The following is a 17,691-nucleotide window of genomic DNA, read 5'->3' as shown; positions in this document are numbered from 1 at the left end:
AAAAAAACCCCAACAAAACACCAACAACAAAACCAAGATACTAATTTTTGGGAAAAATGTGTCGCATAAATGTTCTGTTAGATTGTAAATTTACTCATTGTGGAAGGGTAAACCATTATCTTTAGCATTTAAACTTAATACTGCTGCATAGGTTTAAGAGGTTCAAATATGCATTTTTGATGTATTTTTGTCTGTTGGTAGTTCTCAGGAGAACAGAGAAAAACCATGTGAAGGAATATAAATGCATTGGAGTAATTTAAATATATATGAAAACATGAATACAACATTGCCAGACTAGTTTAGCACATCTGAGCTTTTTGTATCTATTTTAAGAGAGTTGATTAAGGGGTTTTTTAAGGCCATTTTTATCTCATCTGTAAAGTGCAGATATTAATACTGCTGTACAACAGTATAAACCAGTTCTGTCTTATAGTGGCAATTTTTATGTAAAAGTTACTATGATTCTGGTTTGGTACCCTAGAGACAGAATCCCTCTTATATGTAGGTTTCAGTATTTTTGCTTGGACTTAGTTTATCAGTTGTATCTATCTAGGTGATTTTTTTAATGTTATTGAAAAGATACTGTTCCACTGTTAGTGCTTTATCTTGGCTTTGTCCTTCATTATTCTCTGAAGGACAATTTATATTTACTGCTTGCACGTGTAGATTAAAGTTACTGTTGAATTACTGTAGCCTTGTTACCAGCTTTTGTTTTAGCTTTATCAAATATCTCTGGATAAAGGCCAGACTGTAATGTCTAAATACATCTGTTACAGTGTTGAGGATGTTTGGGTGTTTTTTTTAGTGCTTTGGATATTTTGGGTAGGGTTTGGGAAGGTAGGGAGGGAGAAGGGTTGTGTTTCCAAAGGAAGAGGGGGAGGGGTGAGAAGAGAGGGCAAAGAACTGTTCAACAGGCTTTAATATAATTAGACTGGCGCAGCTCTATAGTGGACCTTTTTACAGCAAAAAGACTGTCTTTTTGCCAGATTGAGTTACTTTCCCAAATACCTTGACTGTACTGATGAGGGTTCTCTTCAGGGTGTGATGGGTAGGGAAGGACTCACTAACACAGCAGTGGAAGATAATCAGCTTCTTCATAGTGCTGAGTGACACTGCTATGGTAGTAAATATTTGTTGTGTTGACCTAGTTTCTGAGAATCCAGAGGTGTGACTTCAGTATTGTTTGATAAAAGAATCCGATGTCAGTTGTTCGTCTCTTTATTCAGCGTGTAATTGGGGGGGGGGGGGAAATCCCCAAACCCTCAAAACTCACATCTTTAAATGAACTGAATACAAGAGTGTTTTCCATTTAAACAAAAAAAGTATTTAAAAAATCAAAACAAATACATATTTTTAAAAAAATTGTGTTAACGTCATAAAACACGTGACAGGTTTTAAAAACATCATATTGGTATGCTTAGATATGTGGGAGAAATATAGAGAGGAGAGGAAAAGATACACCTGCAGTCTTGTGCACTGGTAGATTTAATATTGTTATCCCTGTGACTGTGTTGAAGCGTACCTAGTGTGAACGGTCCCTTTAGTCTTGTGTTGCCATCTTACTTTTTTCAGTCTGAGTCCTGGTGAAATTGTAAAGAGGAGGAGGGCAGCACGTTACTGTTAAGAGACTGATATCTTCTTGAAGGATAGGTGAGGTGAGAAGCATATTGAAACAAGTATGGATGGAGTAATTGGGGCAGGATGTAGTAAGGAGCTTCAAAAAAGTTTTTGCTACATAAGATGGGAGTCTAGTTCTTTTGCTTGATAAAGATGATTTACAGGCTTAAATAATACCACGCTGCTAACTTGCCTGTCCATCTGGCCTTTGGTTTCTTTTTTTTTTATTATTATTTTTCCCCCTTCCCCCATCTTCTGTTGCCTTCAGATGTGGATAGTAAAAACATACATCATGTCTTCAGTGTGAATTATGTGAATGAATTAGCTGCTATGGAAACCTTGGGGTTTTTTTACATTCATAATGATGTTGCTTATTAAGAGAATTGTATTGGGATGTTTGCCTGTTTAGCAAAATCTTGCACAGTTGTTTTGTCCTTTCACTTGACTAGAAATGTATGTGTTCCTGCAGACTGGAGAAGTCTCTTTAAAGCACCTCCTCATTTTTCAGCAAATGAATGTTCATTTCTATGGAAACAGAACTGGCAGCCAATCTCAAAGCTGCAAAAGCACTTGTTTCTGCTGCCTGAGGTTTGTAAATACTGTTTTCTCTGAGAGAATTTAAACAGACTCCTGTATTGGGTAGTAGTGTAAATTTTGAGACAGGGAATTAAGAGAAAAGTGGGGAAAATAATAGTAATATTGAGCTCTCTACTTTGCCTCATTCAGCAGAGTGATTTGAGCCAAAGAGAAATCGCACATCTCTACTCAACCCATGTAATTTTCCCATTTTAATGGTATGCCTCATAGTGTTAGCTTTACAAACATAAATTGTGACAGGTCGGGTACAGTGATGTTAGTATCAAGGTTGTGGGGGAGCTGTGTTACAGCTCAGCTCAACATTTAGTTACACATTGCTGTATAGGTTCTTAAAAAAAAGGAGGCAGAGGGGGAATAAAAATCCATTGTACAAGTGTGTGTCTGTATTTCCACATCATGCACTTGTTTTTTATTTCTCTTTGTTGTTTTCTTTTTGGAAAGATAGTCACTGTGGAGACAACGATGGCGTGCTCTGACAGAGCTCAGCAGTGTGGCACAGGGTGAACGAATGTATATAGTGTGGGAAAGACAGAAACTGGTGGTAACAGCCATGACGACTATACAGGGGTTTGAGCTACATGTATTTCGTTTGCAGCTCCGTGCGAATGGTCAGGATGTAGCTCACGGCATTTAAAATTTCAGCCGTTGCTCTCGCCGGTTTATAATTTTAAATAGGAAAATTCCCTGACCAGTGGAGCACAGGGGTCGGTTTAAGCCCACTGGGAAAGCAGGTGATGCTTCTGCTGGTTTTAAGGAACTTGGTGTGGGTTTCTGAGTTGTTACCAGGGAGCCCTGTGCTGGCCTCCTGCAGGCGGCCTCTGTGCCCCTTGTCCTCCTAAACTTTTCCTTAGGCAAGACAAAGTAAATTGGAACTCCTTTTTTTATTTTTTTTCTTTTTTAACCGCTTTATTGGATTGCACTCTTCCTACCTTCAGTATGGCGCTTAGAGCGCTGGTCTGGGCAGGAGCTGTGACCAAAAGGGCCAGGTTTGGGTAGGTCTTCGCTCCAGTTCCCTGCCCTGCGATACCTGCACGCTGTAGGCGGCTGTTTCTCTGAAGAATTTTGGGGGTTTGCAGACGCGGTGGTCAGGGAGCGGGCCGGCCCCTGCTCCCCCCGGCTTTATTTCGTTTCCCGGCTGCCCGGGGTCGGCTTGTCTCCGGCGGCGCGCCGGCCGCCATGCGGGCAGCGGCGAGGCTCTCGCACCGTGCTGCGCGGGGCACAGCTTCACCTGGCTGCCGGCGCGTCCCCTCACGGCCGTGCCGTGCTGTGCTGTGCCGGGCGGCTCCGCGCTCCACCGGGGCCGGGCCGGGCGGGGAGGGGGCCCCGCGGGCACGTGACGGCGGGGCGGAGCGCGGCGGGAGCGCCCGGCGGGCCGGGGTCAGGCGCGGCGGCTGGGAGGCGCTTCCCGCGCGAGGCGGGACTGCTATTTTGAAGCGGGGCGGCGGCCGCGGCGGCAGGGAGCCGCTACCCGCCGCGCCCGCCCGCGGCATGATGGCTGTGGGGGACGGTGAGTGCGCGGCGCTGCCCCGGCTGGGGGACGTGGGGGTCTCTGTGTGTGTGTGTGTAGCCGTGTGGGGGCGCGGGGCTGCCCGGGGAGCGGTGCCGTATCGTGCGGGTCGGTGAAGGGCGCTCGGTGGCCCCAGGGGCCCGCCGGGCCGGGGATGCCCGGCGATGAGGGGAAGGCGGGCTGCGCGTCCCTTGCTGCGCCTCCCCGAGCGAGGTCTGACTGCATTACGCGCGCTGAGCCTCCTGTGTGGCGGTTGACATCTTAGCCCGCTGCAGTTGGCTGCGGCCGGGGGCGGCCCTGGGCGGGCAGCAGCAGCTCCGGCCCCGCTTCTCATCTTCGGGCGGGCGCGGATTTCTGCCGTGGGCCCTGACCTTCCTTATTTACAGGGCTGGCAGTTTCCGCTCTGCATTTTCATGTGAGCGTTCTGTGTACCCCCCTTGGCTCGGCGTTACTTGTGTTAGCCGGCTCGGTAAGATAAGACGGAATTTACTACACCGCTCTGTAAACAAGCGAGTATTCATCTGCGCCGTTCTGTGGAGAAATTCACAGTAATTCGGCGTAGCCGCAAAATAAGTGCCTCGTTTCCAGGGCTAGGAATATATATTTAATAAAGACACGGGATATTACCGCGTTTCCTCCTCTGCACAATGTATTGTTACACAAACCAGTGGAAAGTAGGTCAGTAAAGCAGCATCCACTATGTTGTGGTCTTTTGATTAAAAACCGGACATACGTTTTATTTTTATCACCTCTCTTGGTTTTGCATGACAGCCAGGTTCTTTGAACTTAATGACTTGGTGAGTTTCTATCTATGTGTTATTATTTTCAGAGAAACTTAAGAAGTGTTCGTTTGACTTGCAGCAAGTTTAGGAATATAGTAGGAGGGCCGTGCTTTTAGAAATGGTTATATATATAGTTTTAAATAACATCAGGGAAGATGGTCTTAAAAAGATAATATACTTCAGATGAAGGTGCATATTTTATCAGAATTTGCAAAAACGTCAGTAGTGAGAGTCCCGAGAGAAGTCCTTTCCATAAGGTGTCCCGAAATCTGTGTTTTTTCCTTTAGTACTCTGATATGTTAGGGACCGAAAAAGATGATTGGTGTGACCAGAGCAGTGAAATTAAGGCTGGACTGTATAGTTTAAAAATATTAGAGCAGTTCTCTGATGTTTGTGTTTTTGTTTGTGCACTGCAAGATGCAAGGGAAGTTATGGTCTTTGTAGAGCTAAACATACAGTACTCTTTCTTGTAGAGTTTTGTGGGGGTGTTTTTGCTTGTTTTTTTTTTTTTTTTCCTAGGAATGTTTTTCTTTGCCTTTGTTTCCTTCCTATGAAGCAGCTCTGTTTTCCATGGTGTAAACATGGATTGTGGTACCTTGCAGATCAAGGATGCAAGCTGTAGCATGTTAAGAAATAACTGTATTCCCTAGGCAAAGCCATAGGATTTTTGTGGTTCTGTAATGGTCGAGGTTTATGAAGTGAGGGTGGCTGCGGAGCTCTCTTCTGTATAATTTAATTCGCCATTAACAAAGACACTAAGAACAAAGTACTGTTCAGGCAGTCAGCTGACATTCTGTGTAGGAGCTTTGAGCAATAATGCCAGATACAATTAACAGTGTGTAGGATGATTATGTAGCTGTTGGTCTCTCTTAAAACTACCGCTTACCACATTTACAAGGAATTCAGTCTTCTGACGTGTTACGAAACTGCTAGGGAAAACAAAACCTTAGTTACTACTAAGAAAACTTTTGATCTTTCTTTTGAATTTAGTGTAGTTTTGCCATGGTCTTTCGGTTTGCAAATATCATGTGCATCTTCCTCGTATATGCAGCCTCGAAGAAACAGTGTTTTAAGGTTAGTGATTCTACAGCCTTTGAGAAATGTCATTGACAAAGTGTCACTTCGTTGTGGCCAGTCTGTATGTTTATTATTTGTGAGACTGTGCTGATTTTCTGGAAGGTGTTGTGCAAATACCTCAGATAACAGATTTTTTTAGATTTGATTTTATTTGGTTTGCTCACTCAATCAGCCTAGATATGTTACTAAATTGCAGAGTGTGTTTGGAAATGCTATATAGAGGTGGTAATTTCAACATCTTGAATGCAAGACGCTGGCTTATTGTAACCTTTTGGAATTTTCTTCCATTTCTTGAGCACAAGCAGAAATGTAAATAAAATGTGCTGCTTAACAGTTGAATCTTAATCTGGTTTCCCAAGTAAAGATTAAAGGGAAAAGCCAGATTTTCTGCTTGCTCCCACATTAACTGTCTGAAGCTCTCCGATCTTGTGTTGGAAGAATGTCTGGGGCGGGGGGAGGGAATAGTGCTGTGCTTGTGGACCAGCAAACAATTGGACTGTTACTTCTACTGTACTGAATGTGTGCCAGTAGGAAAGCATGCACCATCTCACTTGTAAAGGCATTTCACATATTTGTGTGAATGTAGGGTCTGTGTTTGGCCCTGCAAGTTGTGTTCTGAGGCTGCTGAGGAAACCAGTCAGGAACCGTTCCTGGCTCTGGATTTCTTGTTCCTTGGAGCGGATAATGCATTTCTGCCCTTATCCTTTGATAACCAGATTAGAGTGTTTAGGAGGTTGCAAACAGAGTTGCAGTGTGATGCATCATGTTGTGCGTTATGTTCAGTGTTTGTAATTCAGTGGCTTCCATCAGGGCTTTGTTACCTTGTTTGTTGTTCTGTGTCATCTTATTTCATAGGTAAGGGACTGTCTTGCTCCCAGTTGAACAAGGTAATTAGAATAAGGACAAAATTACCTGCCTAAAACTATGAGGGGCCATGAAGGGAAGATTAGATACAGGTTTTCTTAAGATGTACTACACATATTGCAGTACCAGACACAAGGTATTTCGAGGGCTATCCAAAAGCATATAATCAGCTTTGTAAGAGGACATATTTGGTGCACACCTTTGTTGCACTAGTATATGCTGAGTATGCTGTTTTGAATCACGCAATGAATTAGATAAATCTACTTCTTAATTTATTAGTGGATTTTTATTTAAATGGCATCCAATGTAAAGATGTTTCATGACTTTAAATACTTGTCACATTTCAGATGATAAAGCACATGTGACTGGTTTATGAATAGGAATTATCTTTCTGTCTCACTACATACGCATAACAAATTACGGGTTTGTCTTCTTTTGAAATACTTCATTAATGGATGCATGGTCCTAGAGCACAAGAACAATTATCTTCCATTCCCTGATGTTTTTCTGAGGGAAGGCTGTCTTCCTAAGTCTTTAATCTGATTAGGAGTTTCTGTATTGTGTGGGTGCTGTACAGCTTTAATACTTTACTTTTGACTGAAAAAAAGATTGGGCATATTAAAGCTACAGAGGCTGTAGTGATGTTTGAGACATGAGCTTGATTTAAAATGTATATATAATTGTAGTGCATGTGCATTTCCAACGTGTGTTTCTTACTTTCCTTTCCTCTGGTAGGTTGGAGGACGCTTTTTAAACCCAGAGTCCTGTGAATGATGGTAGTAAAACAATTACGACACTGGCCTAGAAATTGAGCAGGATATAACTGTGGTGCTTTGTACCATTCAGAGCTGTTTCCTGAGTGGAAAGAAAAAAAGATAGTAGCTGAAGTTTTTTCTGGGGAACAGAAATGCATCACTTGTTCCCTTTTCTGTTCTTCTTTGGGCCTGGTGTTTGGTTTTTTAACATGCTGACTGTGCCTGGACTGGCTCTTGTGCCTGTAATTGCTCCGCAACCTTCCTCTTCCGTTTATTAAGCAGTTAGTGAGGCACATTGGCTTGGGAAATGGCTTTACTCAGTTGTGCCTGAGAGAGGAAGGACTGATAGCATGAGTTGGAATTCGATTGCTGTTCAGAACCAAACCAGTGCAAAGCTTCTTTTCACAGTAAGGTCATATGCTACTGCCAGTGATTAACATAGATTCTGAGTAGTGTTTTGTCTATAAAGTGCACGTACCGTTGCTAATAGCAGTAAAAGAACAGAGGGACAGTGAAACAACTGAGTGGGTGAGGGAGGGAATGTGTAAAGAAGCCAAGGGCTATATGAAAACACACAGTTTCTACTCAGGGAGTGGATGAATAGAGCAAGGTTCAACACTGATGTGAATAAAAACAATTCAAGGAAGAAATATGTGATTCAAGCATTTCTTAAAAACCAAAGCTGCAAATGTATGACAAATAGAGTTATTTTTCTCAAAGCCAACATAGATTCTGGAGTGATAACTGCGCTTCGATTTTTTTAATGTTCTAGAAAAATAACTACAAGTAAGTTTTGTTGTCTTGTTTCTAAATGACATTTTTGATTTGTCAATGAATTTTTGGTGTTCAGTTCTGAGAAACTTGTGTGCAGGGGTGGTGGTGGTGGCAGTTTTCATTAAACATGAAACACCAGTACATTAAAAGATTTCTAGATATGCTTAATCTGGCATCCAAAAGTGTTGGTTGCATTTGGAGTCCGTTTGTTTTCAAGAATAAGTTTGCATTTAAAAAAACCAAAACAAAACACCTTTGGTGTTTCAGTTGATACCTGTGTTTATTTTGAAACATCTTTGATTATTCCAGACCATTGCTAATATTAGGGGTTTTTTGGTTTTTTTGTTTGTCTTTTAAGAAGGTGTATTTTAAAATAAACATTAGAATTGCCAACAGCCCAAGGAGAAATTTAAGGTCTAGCAAGGATTTTATTTGACAGATGTTGCAAGACTCTTTCATGTGACTAATTGGATATTTGCCTTGCAGGGTTAATTTTCATCTATGTTATCTATTAAATAGGAGTAGACTTCCCTTACTGTTACATGTTATTGTTAACAAAGTCTTTCTGTAGTAAATACTGATGAGCAAGTAAGCTATAATTTGATCATTTCAGGTGTCTGAAATGCCTTCAGAGGTGAAGATTATGCTGTAGTATTCATCTGAATCAGAAATTCGACTCTGTATATTGTACTTATAAAAGTGCCTTACTTTTGAAGAATTGTGTTTGGGTTTTGTACATTCTTTGTAACCAACTATGCCTGTAGATTCTTACAAGAAGTAACTATAGTTTAAAACTGAAAGAAGCTTCACAGCTATATAGAGTATAGGGAACAAGATTTTCATGGTTAGTGGTTTAAAATTTTTCTGGTACAGCTTTGCATGTATTTAATTGATGTGAAAGTTCTTCCCTTCCACTGAGAAACTCTTAAAAGCCCCCAAAATAGTGGATAGTTGGAACCTGAGAGAAGGTGAGAAGTTCTGGGATGAAGAACAAAGCTCTTAACCTGCAGAAGAAACTTACTCTTTTCAAATTAGGGTTTTTTTTTCATCAAATACCAAAGAGCTCCATGACATTCCATGGTCACCTAAACAATTAACATAAGTAGATTTATATTTGTAAAAATAGTTTTATCACTGTGGATTGTTTTGTGTGTTGACATGATAAAAGTTCAATCAACTTAAACAGTACAGCCATTGAACTTCAAGGTCAAAAACTTTTTGATGTAGATGATTTTTGTCTAGAACTGTGGTATTGAGCCAATTTTTGCAAACTCTTCAGAAACAGTTAGGGGAAGCAGCCAGTATGTATTATTCTGGGATTGCGTGATGTTTCCACGAAAGAAGAGGAGATCTGTATACCAGATACTTGAGAACTCCCAGATCTGGGAAGTCCTTCCTATAAGAAGTCCAGTTTGAGGAGACTCTGTTGTCTTAAAATCATAGGTTTTGTCACCTACAGTGAATTTGCAGCATTGAAAATAAAGATAATTTGCTGTAATTTCTTAGCCTCCACTTCTGAATATGTGAGTTAGAGAACAGGTTGATCAGCGAGCTCAAAGACCATTAACAACCCTTTTTATTCTGTGCTGTGGCCTACACATTTTCATGTTCAGAGATTAATATTATTTCTAATTCCTAAACTACAGGGATTTAAAGTAAATTTAGAAAACCAAATCTCTTCACATCTTACTGGCTGTGTGTTCGTATTATACCTTCTGCTTCTAGAACCTGTGTTTTATTTGTGAATTTGCCTTGCTATTTTACATCTTAAGTGTACAAATTCATTTTAACACACAGAAGTTGGCCACACTAAAAAAGTAATGTGTTTGCTACTAGAATTATTTCTCTGATGATAGAAGTAAACTTGTCGCTGTCAGCCTCTGATAGTAAATCGCGGTTTAAGCTCACTGTTTATAAACCTTCTTATTGATATTATATGATGTATATCACATGGCACTTTTCTGTGACATACACATGTTAAAGGTGAATGAGCATGGTCCTTAGCATCTGCTTCTCTTGCCTTTGTGTGATGCAATTGGTAATTTGAAGAATCAAATCATGAAATTCTTTTAAGTGTTTCTGTGTGAATGAGTTAAGTATTGCAAGTGCCACAAATGGTTTCTTCCTCAATGGGCATCAGTTGTTTGGCTTGGCTATGGACATTGATAATGCTAGTGATTTAACCTATAATGTGTTTAAATTGTCAGAAATGGCTACTCTTCAGTTTCTTCTGGAAAGTATGTCTGTGTCCTTTCTGTGTTTCCTTCCTTCCCCCTGCCCAAAAGACACATTACTTGTTAACTTTTCAGTGCTGGCCCTAGTGCAGTGTGGCCTAAAGCAGCAACATGGTACAATTGTTGAAGAAAAATACTTTTCAAAAAAGTTGCGATTTGATCTTGCATCCTATTTTAGCAGTTGTTTTGTCATGAAATCTGGAGACCCTGGCTGTCTTCTTTTCCCCTGTTACTGATAAAATTGTGTTTTGGTTACTAATAGGTTATACACTATTAGATGTTGATTCAGAAGGGTATTGAACATGCCTGAGGAGAGTTGTAAATAAAGTGAAATTGATGATTTCTAAAGTACAGTAATATTGACTGCACCACCAGTTTTCAGTAAGTTGCTCTAAGTAGCATTTGGGAAATGTATAATAAAGGGAAGTCAGATTGCAAGAATATAAAACTGATTAAAGGATTGATTGATTTATTTATTAACAAACTTCCCTGGACTGTGGAAATAATTTTACAGGTGCCAAAAAGGTAAAAAATATAGCAAGATTTGCAGAAACTGTCTTCAACTTTATAAAAAATGAGAAAATAACTTCGGTTAAAGGAGATGCTCCAGAACCAGAAATTGGGATAGAGCTTTGCTTGGGAGCAAAATTAGCTCAGTTTCCTGTCTTACTCTTCTTCATTGCAGCTTGCTTTGGAACACGTATTTAAATTTTATCTTTCAGTCAGACAATAGTAAAATGAACTCTAAGAGTAGCTTTTCATTGGGATCAGGAAAATAATACTGGAGTATGTTATGTTTTTTCTGAATTAAATCTTTTCAGAACATACTCTTTCATGAAACTATTGAGGGAAATGGATAAAATTATTAGTATCATTAGAATAGGCCTGTGAGAAATGTGGATAATTATTGTGGCAAGTACCATTGCCATCCCTAAATATTTCTTTTCTGAAAGTCTGTGTTGGGTCTAGTCTCTTCTTTCCAGTTTTCCCTTCTTCTCTTTTGCTCTATTCATTTAGATGCATGTTTAAAAAAAACACACCCAAAACACAAACCAGAACACCAGAACACACAAAAAAAAGCACATCTTGTGTGAGCCTCTTTCACTGTGTTGTAGCTGATTGATGGAGTGTAGGAGAGCTGTACTCTGCTTTGCTTGCTGAAAAGTTAGGGGAGCTTCCTTGGAATTTGAAATGGGATCAACAGCATAAATTTAACGGATGAATATTTGCCTCATTCCTGGCAACTCATAGTGGCCACTGCTCACTATGCTTTCTGCCTTTTTTTAATTACCTGTAGTCCACTGGAACTGCCTGAAAAACAGTCATGTGAAGGAACCCGTTTGGGTTCACAGTTGCCTTTAGTACATTGAGGTTTTTTTGAACTAAGTTGTGTTATGTTGTATATGGCCACTTTTGTCATGGGTGTTTTTTAAACACCCCCCGCCCCCCCCCCCCCCCCCCCCCCCCCCCCCCCCCCCCCGGTTACAGTGGAAAAAGACATCTCTTTTGATAAAGAGTTTGAGATTTTGCTCATTAGCATCAGAATATGTTGCAGAGAACGGGAGAACAGTTTGCCAGCACGGAATCATAGGTACAGTTGCCTCTTTCAGGAGTGCAAAGAGAAACAGAAGTGAAGTTAAATCTGTCAGTTAAATCAGTCTTCTTGTTGACTTCTGTCACTACAGTCTGTTATCTTCTGAAAAACCATGCTCCATCGTTGTGGGAAGCAGGTTTTTGTTTTTGAATAAGAATTTCTGTCCTAATGGTTCCAGATCCCTCTACTTGCTGCGGCACAGGGAGAATGCCCAGAAATTATGCCTTTGCAATGGATGTAAGCATCCTAGGTGTGATTCCACTGCTCAGACATAGGCGTCTAGTGCCACTTGAGGTGCCCTTGCAGTATCCACGCTAGCCACACGGAGCAAACAAGTGTGACATGAGACCTGCAAGAGATCAGTGCCCTTCTGGAATGTCAGCTGGCAGCCAGACAGGATACCCAGGACTGTCTAAACTGGTTTTAGATGACTGTGCTTAGGCAAATGAATCCTGTCCTTTTGTGTCAGGACAAACAGATTCGGGCTGTATGGAATGCCTGATGTGTAAGGGATAAAGTGCTCACTAAATGATGTGGAGCATTGGCTTGAAGTATGGATTAGGAGGATCAACTAACCTGATGCATCTGTAGTGCTTGCGGCTTCATTTTCATGCTTGACAGAAATTGTTGTAGGCTGTACCAATTCATCTGGAATTGAGCTAATGATCCTGTCCCAGATGTTCCAAGCAATTGATGCAGTCTGTGTTTGTAAATCACTGAAGGGAGACTGGCAGTCCCTGTCTTGGTAGGCGCAGGATGTGGCAATGACTTGGAAGAAGTAAGGAGTTCATCTGCTTGTCGTTGTTTTGCTTGGGTGCGATTTAGCAATCATGTTGTTACAAAGAGTTTGTGATGTGAAAGAGGAACTGTTAGCAGTAGTTCAAAACATTTAGTATCTCTTAGCAGTACTTGAAAGGAAAATGGATATAGGAAGGGCACATTTTTAACAAAAGTCCAAGTTTAAAAGTAGTTTTATTAAAGCTACTATGTTCTCTGGTTTGACATTTGTCAATCTCATGTAAACTACTGCAAGTTGGTATTAACAGCCTTAGTAGATAACGTAAGATGTCGATGCTGATAGAGTATTGATATTGGCCTTTATGGCCGGCTTTAGTTCGGTGTTGCTGCAGGGGATTTGTTTTTTTTCTCCCTCTGTGGTGTTACTTGGAGATCTGCTTTGAGATCAGTTAACTTCTCATGGGCTGTTTCCGAGTAGCACGAGTAGAATATAGAGCTATTTCTGCAGCTGTGTAGATGATTGATTCTGTTACTGTCTGTGCTTTCCAAGATGTTAGATATTAAATGTCACATGAATTCTATGAATCTTAAGACCAGTTAAGGTAAAGGCTTGAGTTGCAGTAACAATAAATATGTTTCAATTTAATTTTCTTGAAAAATAAAATATTATTCTCTCTAGATATGAAAAGTTTTAGATTCTCCTTTGTCTCTGGATACACCTGTAATCACCCTTACTGTTATATAGCAAAATCACAGTAAATAGGTTGTTTAGAAGTTTTTAGCATTGGGAATACCAGAATGTTCTTTGACTATCAAGTTTGATTTTAAATGCTTATCCTTTGATTTCTCTGAATAAGTTAAAAAACAGATACTACATATTTGTAATCTGGTCCTCAAGAGTAATGCTGCAAGGCACAAAGACAGCACATACAAGTTGCAGTTTGTTTCTTAAGAATTTTAGTATTTAAGCCTTTGCTATGGTTCAGAGTTTTGGTCTGTGTTTCTCATTGGTCAGGTTTGTCTGGATTTAATCTTTAAGACTAACTTAGGTAAACCCCAAGTTTTGAAAGTGTGTGTGGTGAACTCTAGGGTCTGATGTGTCATGCAGGTTGGTTTGGTGGGTTTTTACAAACATTCCTTTGACTCCTGTGAAACGTTTTGTAGAAATGCACAGCAGTTCATTGATACCAATTCACTTGCTACACAGTACCAGTAGAACACTCTTCTGGGGTACAGATCTCTTTCCTACATTTGAAGAGAAAACTTCTAGCGCTTGGAAGTTGAATCTTCTGTTTCTAGCTTTCTGAAGATAAGAAAAACTATTTATTTTTATTCCCCTGCCCCCACTTTGAAGTTTTTCTCTTCCAGATGAACTTGTACCAGAATGAGAGCACTTGCTTCATGTCAGGTTTCTTTGGGAACTTTTGGCAATACTAGATTTCCAAGCTCTTCTCTGTGGGGTGTGTTTACCTCCAAAACTCTTCTTACTCATTGCGATTTAAAATGAAAATACAGAGTACAAGAACAGTCTTGTGAGTTTTAACTGAGGTTCAGTGTCTTTCATTAATTATGATTTTTCATTTAAGATGTTCTGTACATTGCTAGCGATTTATACAGCAATTTATTCCTGGGTTTAACAGCTTAGAGCTTTGTTGTAAAATGTTGTTTTGGATAGTGCTTTCTCAGCTCTCAAGTGTATTTACATATGTAAAATTTGATAGGCTGAAAGTGTTTGGCCTTTAAAATCACCTGGAATTAAAATTATCTAGCTATTCTAGGATGAAAAAGCATCTGCATCCTTCAGATTTGTTTTGAAATACCAATTATATTTAGGGTTATGACTTCTATTGTAGAAATTAATTTTGTTTGCAGATGGGGTGAATCTAACATTACAGTCACAGTTTGATACTGACGGTACAGCCATCAGCAGCACCCTCTGCGTTTTTGGTGTTGGATGTTCCAACCTGGTCCATTGGCTAACCAAAGGCACGTAGTAAACAAGTTTGGCTCAGCTGGCTTGAGCAGAACTGCACCTTGATTATACCCTGCGGAGTAACCTTGGGCTGGGGTTCTGTATGTGGAAGTACATGGAAATGCTTTTATGGGAGCTACAAACAAGTGTACCATTGCACATGAATGAGAGCACATGAAAAGCGCGTCATACTGGAAGCAAATGCAATGCTTTTGTTTCATTAACTGCTATAAACACAGACTTTGGGTTTCAGATCTTCACAAATACGATTAAGCATCTTTCTGAGAATGGAGTGTCCCTGGAGATCACTTGGGGTTATGTTGTTGTTAGGGAAATAAAAGTGTAAAGGCCCAAAAGGGTAGGGGAAACCCCTGGTGTTTTTGTAAAAGACAGTACAAAATTTTCCTCTTGAGTTTTATTTAAAACCAAATAAACCTAAAACTGAAGAAACTCAGCTGCATTATCATTTTAGCCTTAGTAGAATTAAAACAGATCCTTTTCACCCATTAGTTTTATATATTTATGTTACTGTGCTACAATTTTGGAACACTTTTAGCGACTATAATTTTTAATTTGTTGTAACATAAATAATGAGAAGTCCAGTTAAGAACATCCATGTATCAGTGGTTGAGTTCTGTGTCTCTCAAAAACACAATGCATTTTAAATTGTTTGGGTTTTTTTTTTAAAGCTTGTTTTTATGTGGACTAAGAAACTGTTTGAAACTATTTTGTAGTGTAGATTTTAAGTCTAGTGTTAACAATATTTTGAATATATGGAAAAAATTCTTTTAAGTAGGCAAAGTAATTTGACAGTATTAACAAGACCATTGTTTAATGTATTGTCCTGTAATTTGCACAGCATGTCAGTAGCTGGGAATGTTTGCATTTGCATTTTTTCTGAAATTCTGTTTTTGCATTTTGCGGTTATGCAGCAGCTTCTGCAATTCTCCATCTTCAGTACTTCTGCGTGACAAATAACTTGGTAACAATAAAATTAATTTATGTGAACCTTTGGTTTCCCAAGTATGCTGTTTGGGGTTGTTCAGGTTTTCCTTGATTAGGAGGTTTTACATAAATGAGCAAATGCTCACTTACTATTTTTAATATTGTACTGCAAATAACTTTTTTTTCCAAAGGCTTCTTGTGTAATATTTGCATATCAATGGTGCATTGTAGTGCTGTTGGATAGTAACATGAAAGTCTAGCCTATTTTGTTAATCAAATCTAAAAATGCATCAACAAAACTGTTTTTATTTGAAAAGCATATTTTCACTCTTGATCAGTTTTTATGGTAGCATATTCATAGGTTAGTGTTGATCTGTTAATGCTATTAAAAAAATCTACAAGATACTACTTCATGCTATTTTAAAATTATCTGTAAAGTTGCAGGTATCCTAGGTATTCAGTATTACTATTTACACTTCTATTGTAGTGTTTGGTTCATTACACTTAATCTGGCATTTGGATTAGTGTTTTTTCCCTGTTGAAAAACCTTAATGTCTGGTTCTATTTAAGATACTAAAGAGTGAAAGCATCAGGAATCAAAATGTATTCTGCCTCAGCCAGTGTGCTGAGCGGGTGTGCTGTTTCCATGGCAACGCACAGGCTGGGGGGGGGAGCTGATGCCTACCCCCCCATTCTGAGAGTTTACATATCCAGACATGATTATTCTTAGCAAGATTCTCTTAAAAATCAGTTTTTGTAGGAGAGAAGGAAATGATGTTAGTGAAAATAGTCAGTATACATCCAAATGTTTCTTGTGCTGGTTTGCTGCGTCTTTAATCACGAAGATTTGTTAGTGCAATGCACAGCTTTTAGCAAATGCTGGAAAAATTTGCTAACTATAGCAACAGTGATCTCGGACATGTTAGGTGCGGGGTGTTCTCTAATATTTGATAGTGCTGCAAATGCTGTTGGACAAAACCTTGCTTTATCCTTTTAGTGAAAGGTGCCTTCCTTTGGGAGGCTGTATTACTAAATATAGTTGACATTTCATGGGAGCAAGTTCTGAATAAGCAAAAGGTAAATAGCTACCATTACAGAGATGATAAAGCTTTGCAATTAATTTTAATTTTTTTTAGAAATGGCAGGTTTTAGAGCAGATAACATACTAAATTGGTCTTTCATTACTGTCGTGCAGCTGTGTCTCAGCCTCGCCCATTTTATTTATTACAGGAACCACAGGGTGACATGTTTTCCATGCTCAAGCTTATAGATAAATCTGTTTTCCATGAGTGGGTTGAGAAACTTATGTTGTACTGTTGGACTTTGTTGGGTTGGTGGTTTTTTTGGAAGGCTAAATATTTTGTATTGAGACTGTTTTATTCAGTCGCTAGGGATGAATTCCTTTCCTGATTAAAAATACACAAACCTGAAATGACAGGAAAGGGGAATACAAACCCCAGACTATTGTCTGCCCGTCTAATTTTTTTAATGAAGGATTGAAATAGTGGCAAATGCTCTGTGTGGGAATGAATTTATTTGCATGGAGAATTTTCACCTTTTCCTCTGGCGGTGGCTCCCAGAAGATGATGTCACCTTGCAGCTCATTGGTTGTGCGGCACCTAGTGCGGGGAAGGCAGAGAAAGATGCCGGCACAAATCTCAGTGGTGGATCTAGGGTGTTTGCGAGCAGTTTTTGATAGAATCTTTGATTAGTATTGAGAATTTACTGCCTGTGGCCATGTGAGGTGCTGGGTCCGTCCTAGGGTGAGGGGATTGAAGAGCTATCAGAGGAATGAGGCGGCTGATCTGCAAGAGGATCTGTGATTGTAAGTTGAAAAATCTGGGTGGAAGGAAAGAGATAGGGAGTGCTGGTTAGACACATTGTAGGAGGATGTGTAGCAAAAAATGCATGCATGAGTAAAAGAAGAAAAGGGAGAAGCATTTGCCTTTGGTAGACTGGAATGATAAAACATTATACTGAGCATTTCCCTTTTTCCTTTATGGAAAATATTCAGAAATCAGCAAAAATATTCAGTCTGTGCACAGATATTTTCCTTTTGTGGGAATGAGTGCATAGGATTCATTTTTATGCCAGGTTTTATAGTGGTTAATTATGAAAGCAAAATAATACTTTATAGGAACATAGTATGTAGAAAATGCTGTTTATTTGTCATTGTCATTTTATTCCTAGGTCAGAGACAGAGGACAAAGTGATAAATATTTGTTTTTATTTATG

The 17,691-nt window shown here is 39.6% G+C and overlaps 1 protein-coding gene across 30 annotated transcripts in view; it reads left to right on the top strand.

Annotated features, from left to right (window-relative positions):
• CLASP2 (cytoplasmic linker associated protein 2) overlaps positions 1 to 17,691 on the top strand; it is a 146,720-nt gene that overhangs the window by 38,168 nt on the left and 90,861 nt on the right. Inside the window, exon 1 of one of the 30 annotated variants that reach the window (XM_055803426.1) lies at positions 3,576 to 3,721. The exons of 25 other annotated variants lie outside the window; for them this stretch is intronic. In XM_055803426.1, coding sequence (XP_055659401.1) covers positions 3,703 to 3,721 — 19 coding nt within the window. In that variant the 5' untranslated portion in view covers positions 3,576 to 3,702. Of the gene's footprint in view, positions 1 to 3,575; positions 3,722 to 17,164; positions 17,282 to 17,691 lie in introns of those variants that run through there. 4 more of the 30 variants (XM_055803425.1, XM_055803427.1, XM_055803428.1 and 1 more) reach the window with 4 other exon arrangements.

This window comes from Falco peregrinus, chromosome 5 (genome assembly GCF_023634155.1).
Source record: "Falco peregrinus isolate bFalPer1 chromosome 5, bFalPer1.pri, whole genome shotgun sequence".
Classification (NCBI taxonomy): Eukaryota; Metazoa; Chordata; class Aves; order Falconiformes; family Falconidae; genus Falco; species Falco peregrinus.
The sequence above is the reverse complement of the archived record's forward strand: the minus strand, read 5'-3'. Positions and strand labels throughout refer to the sequence as shown.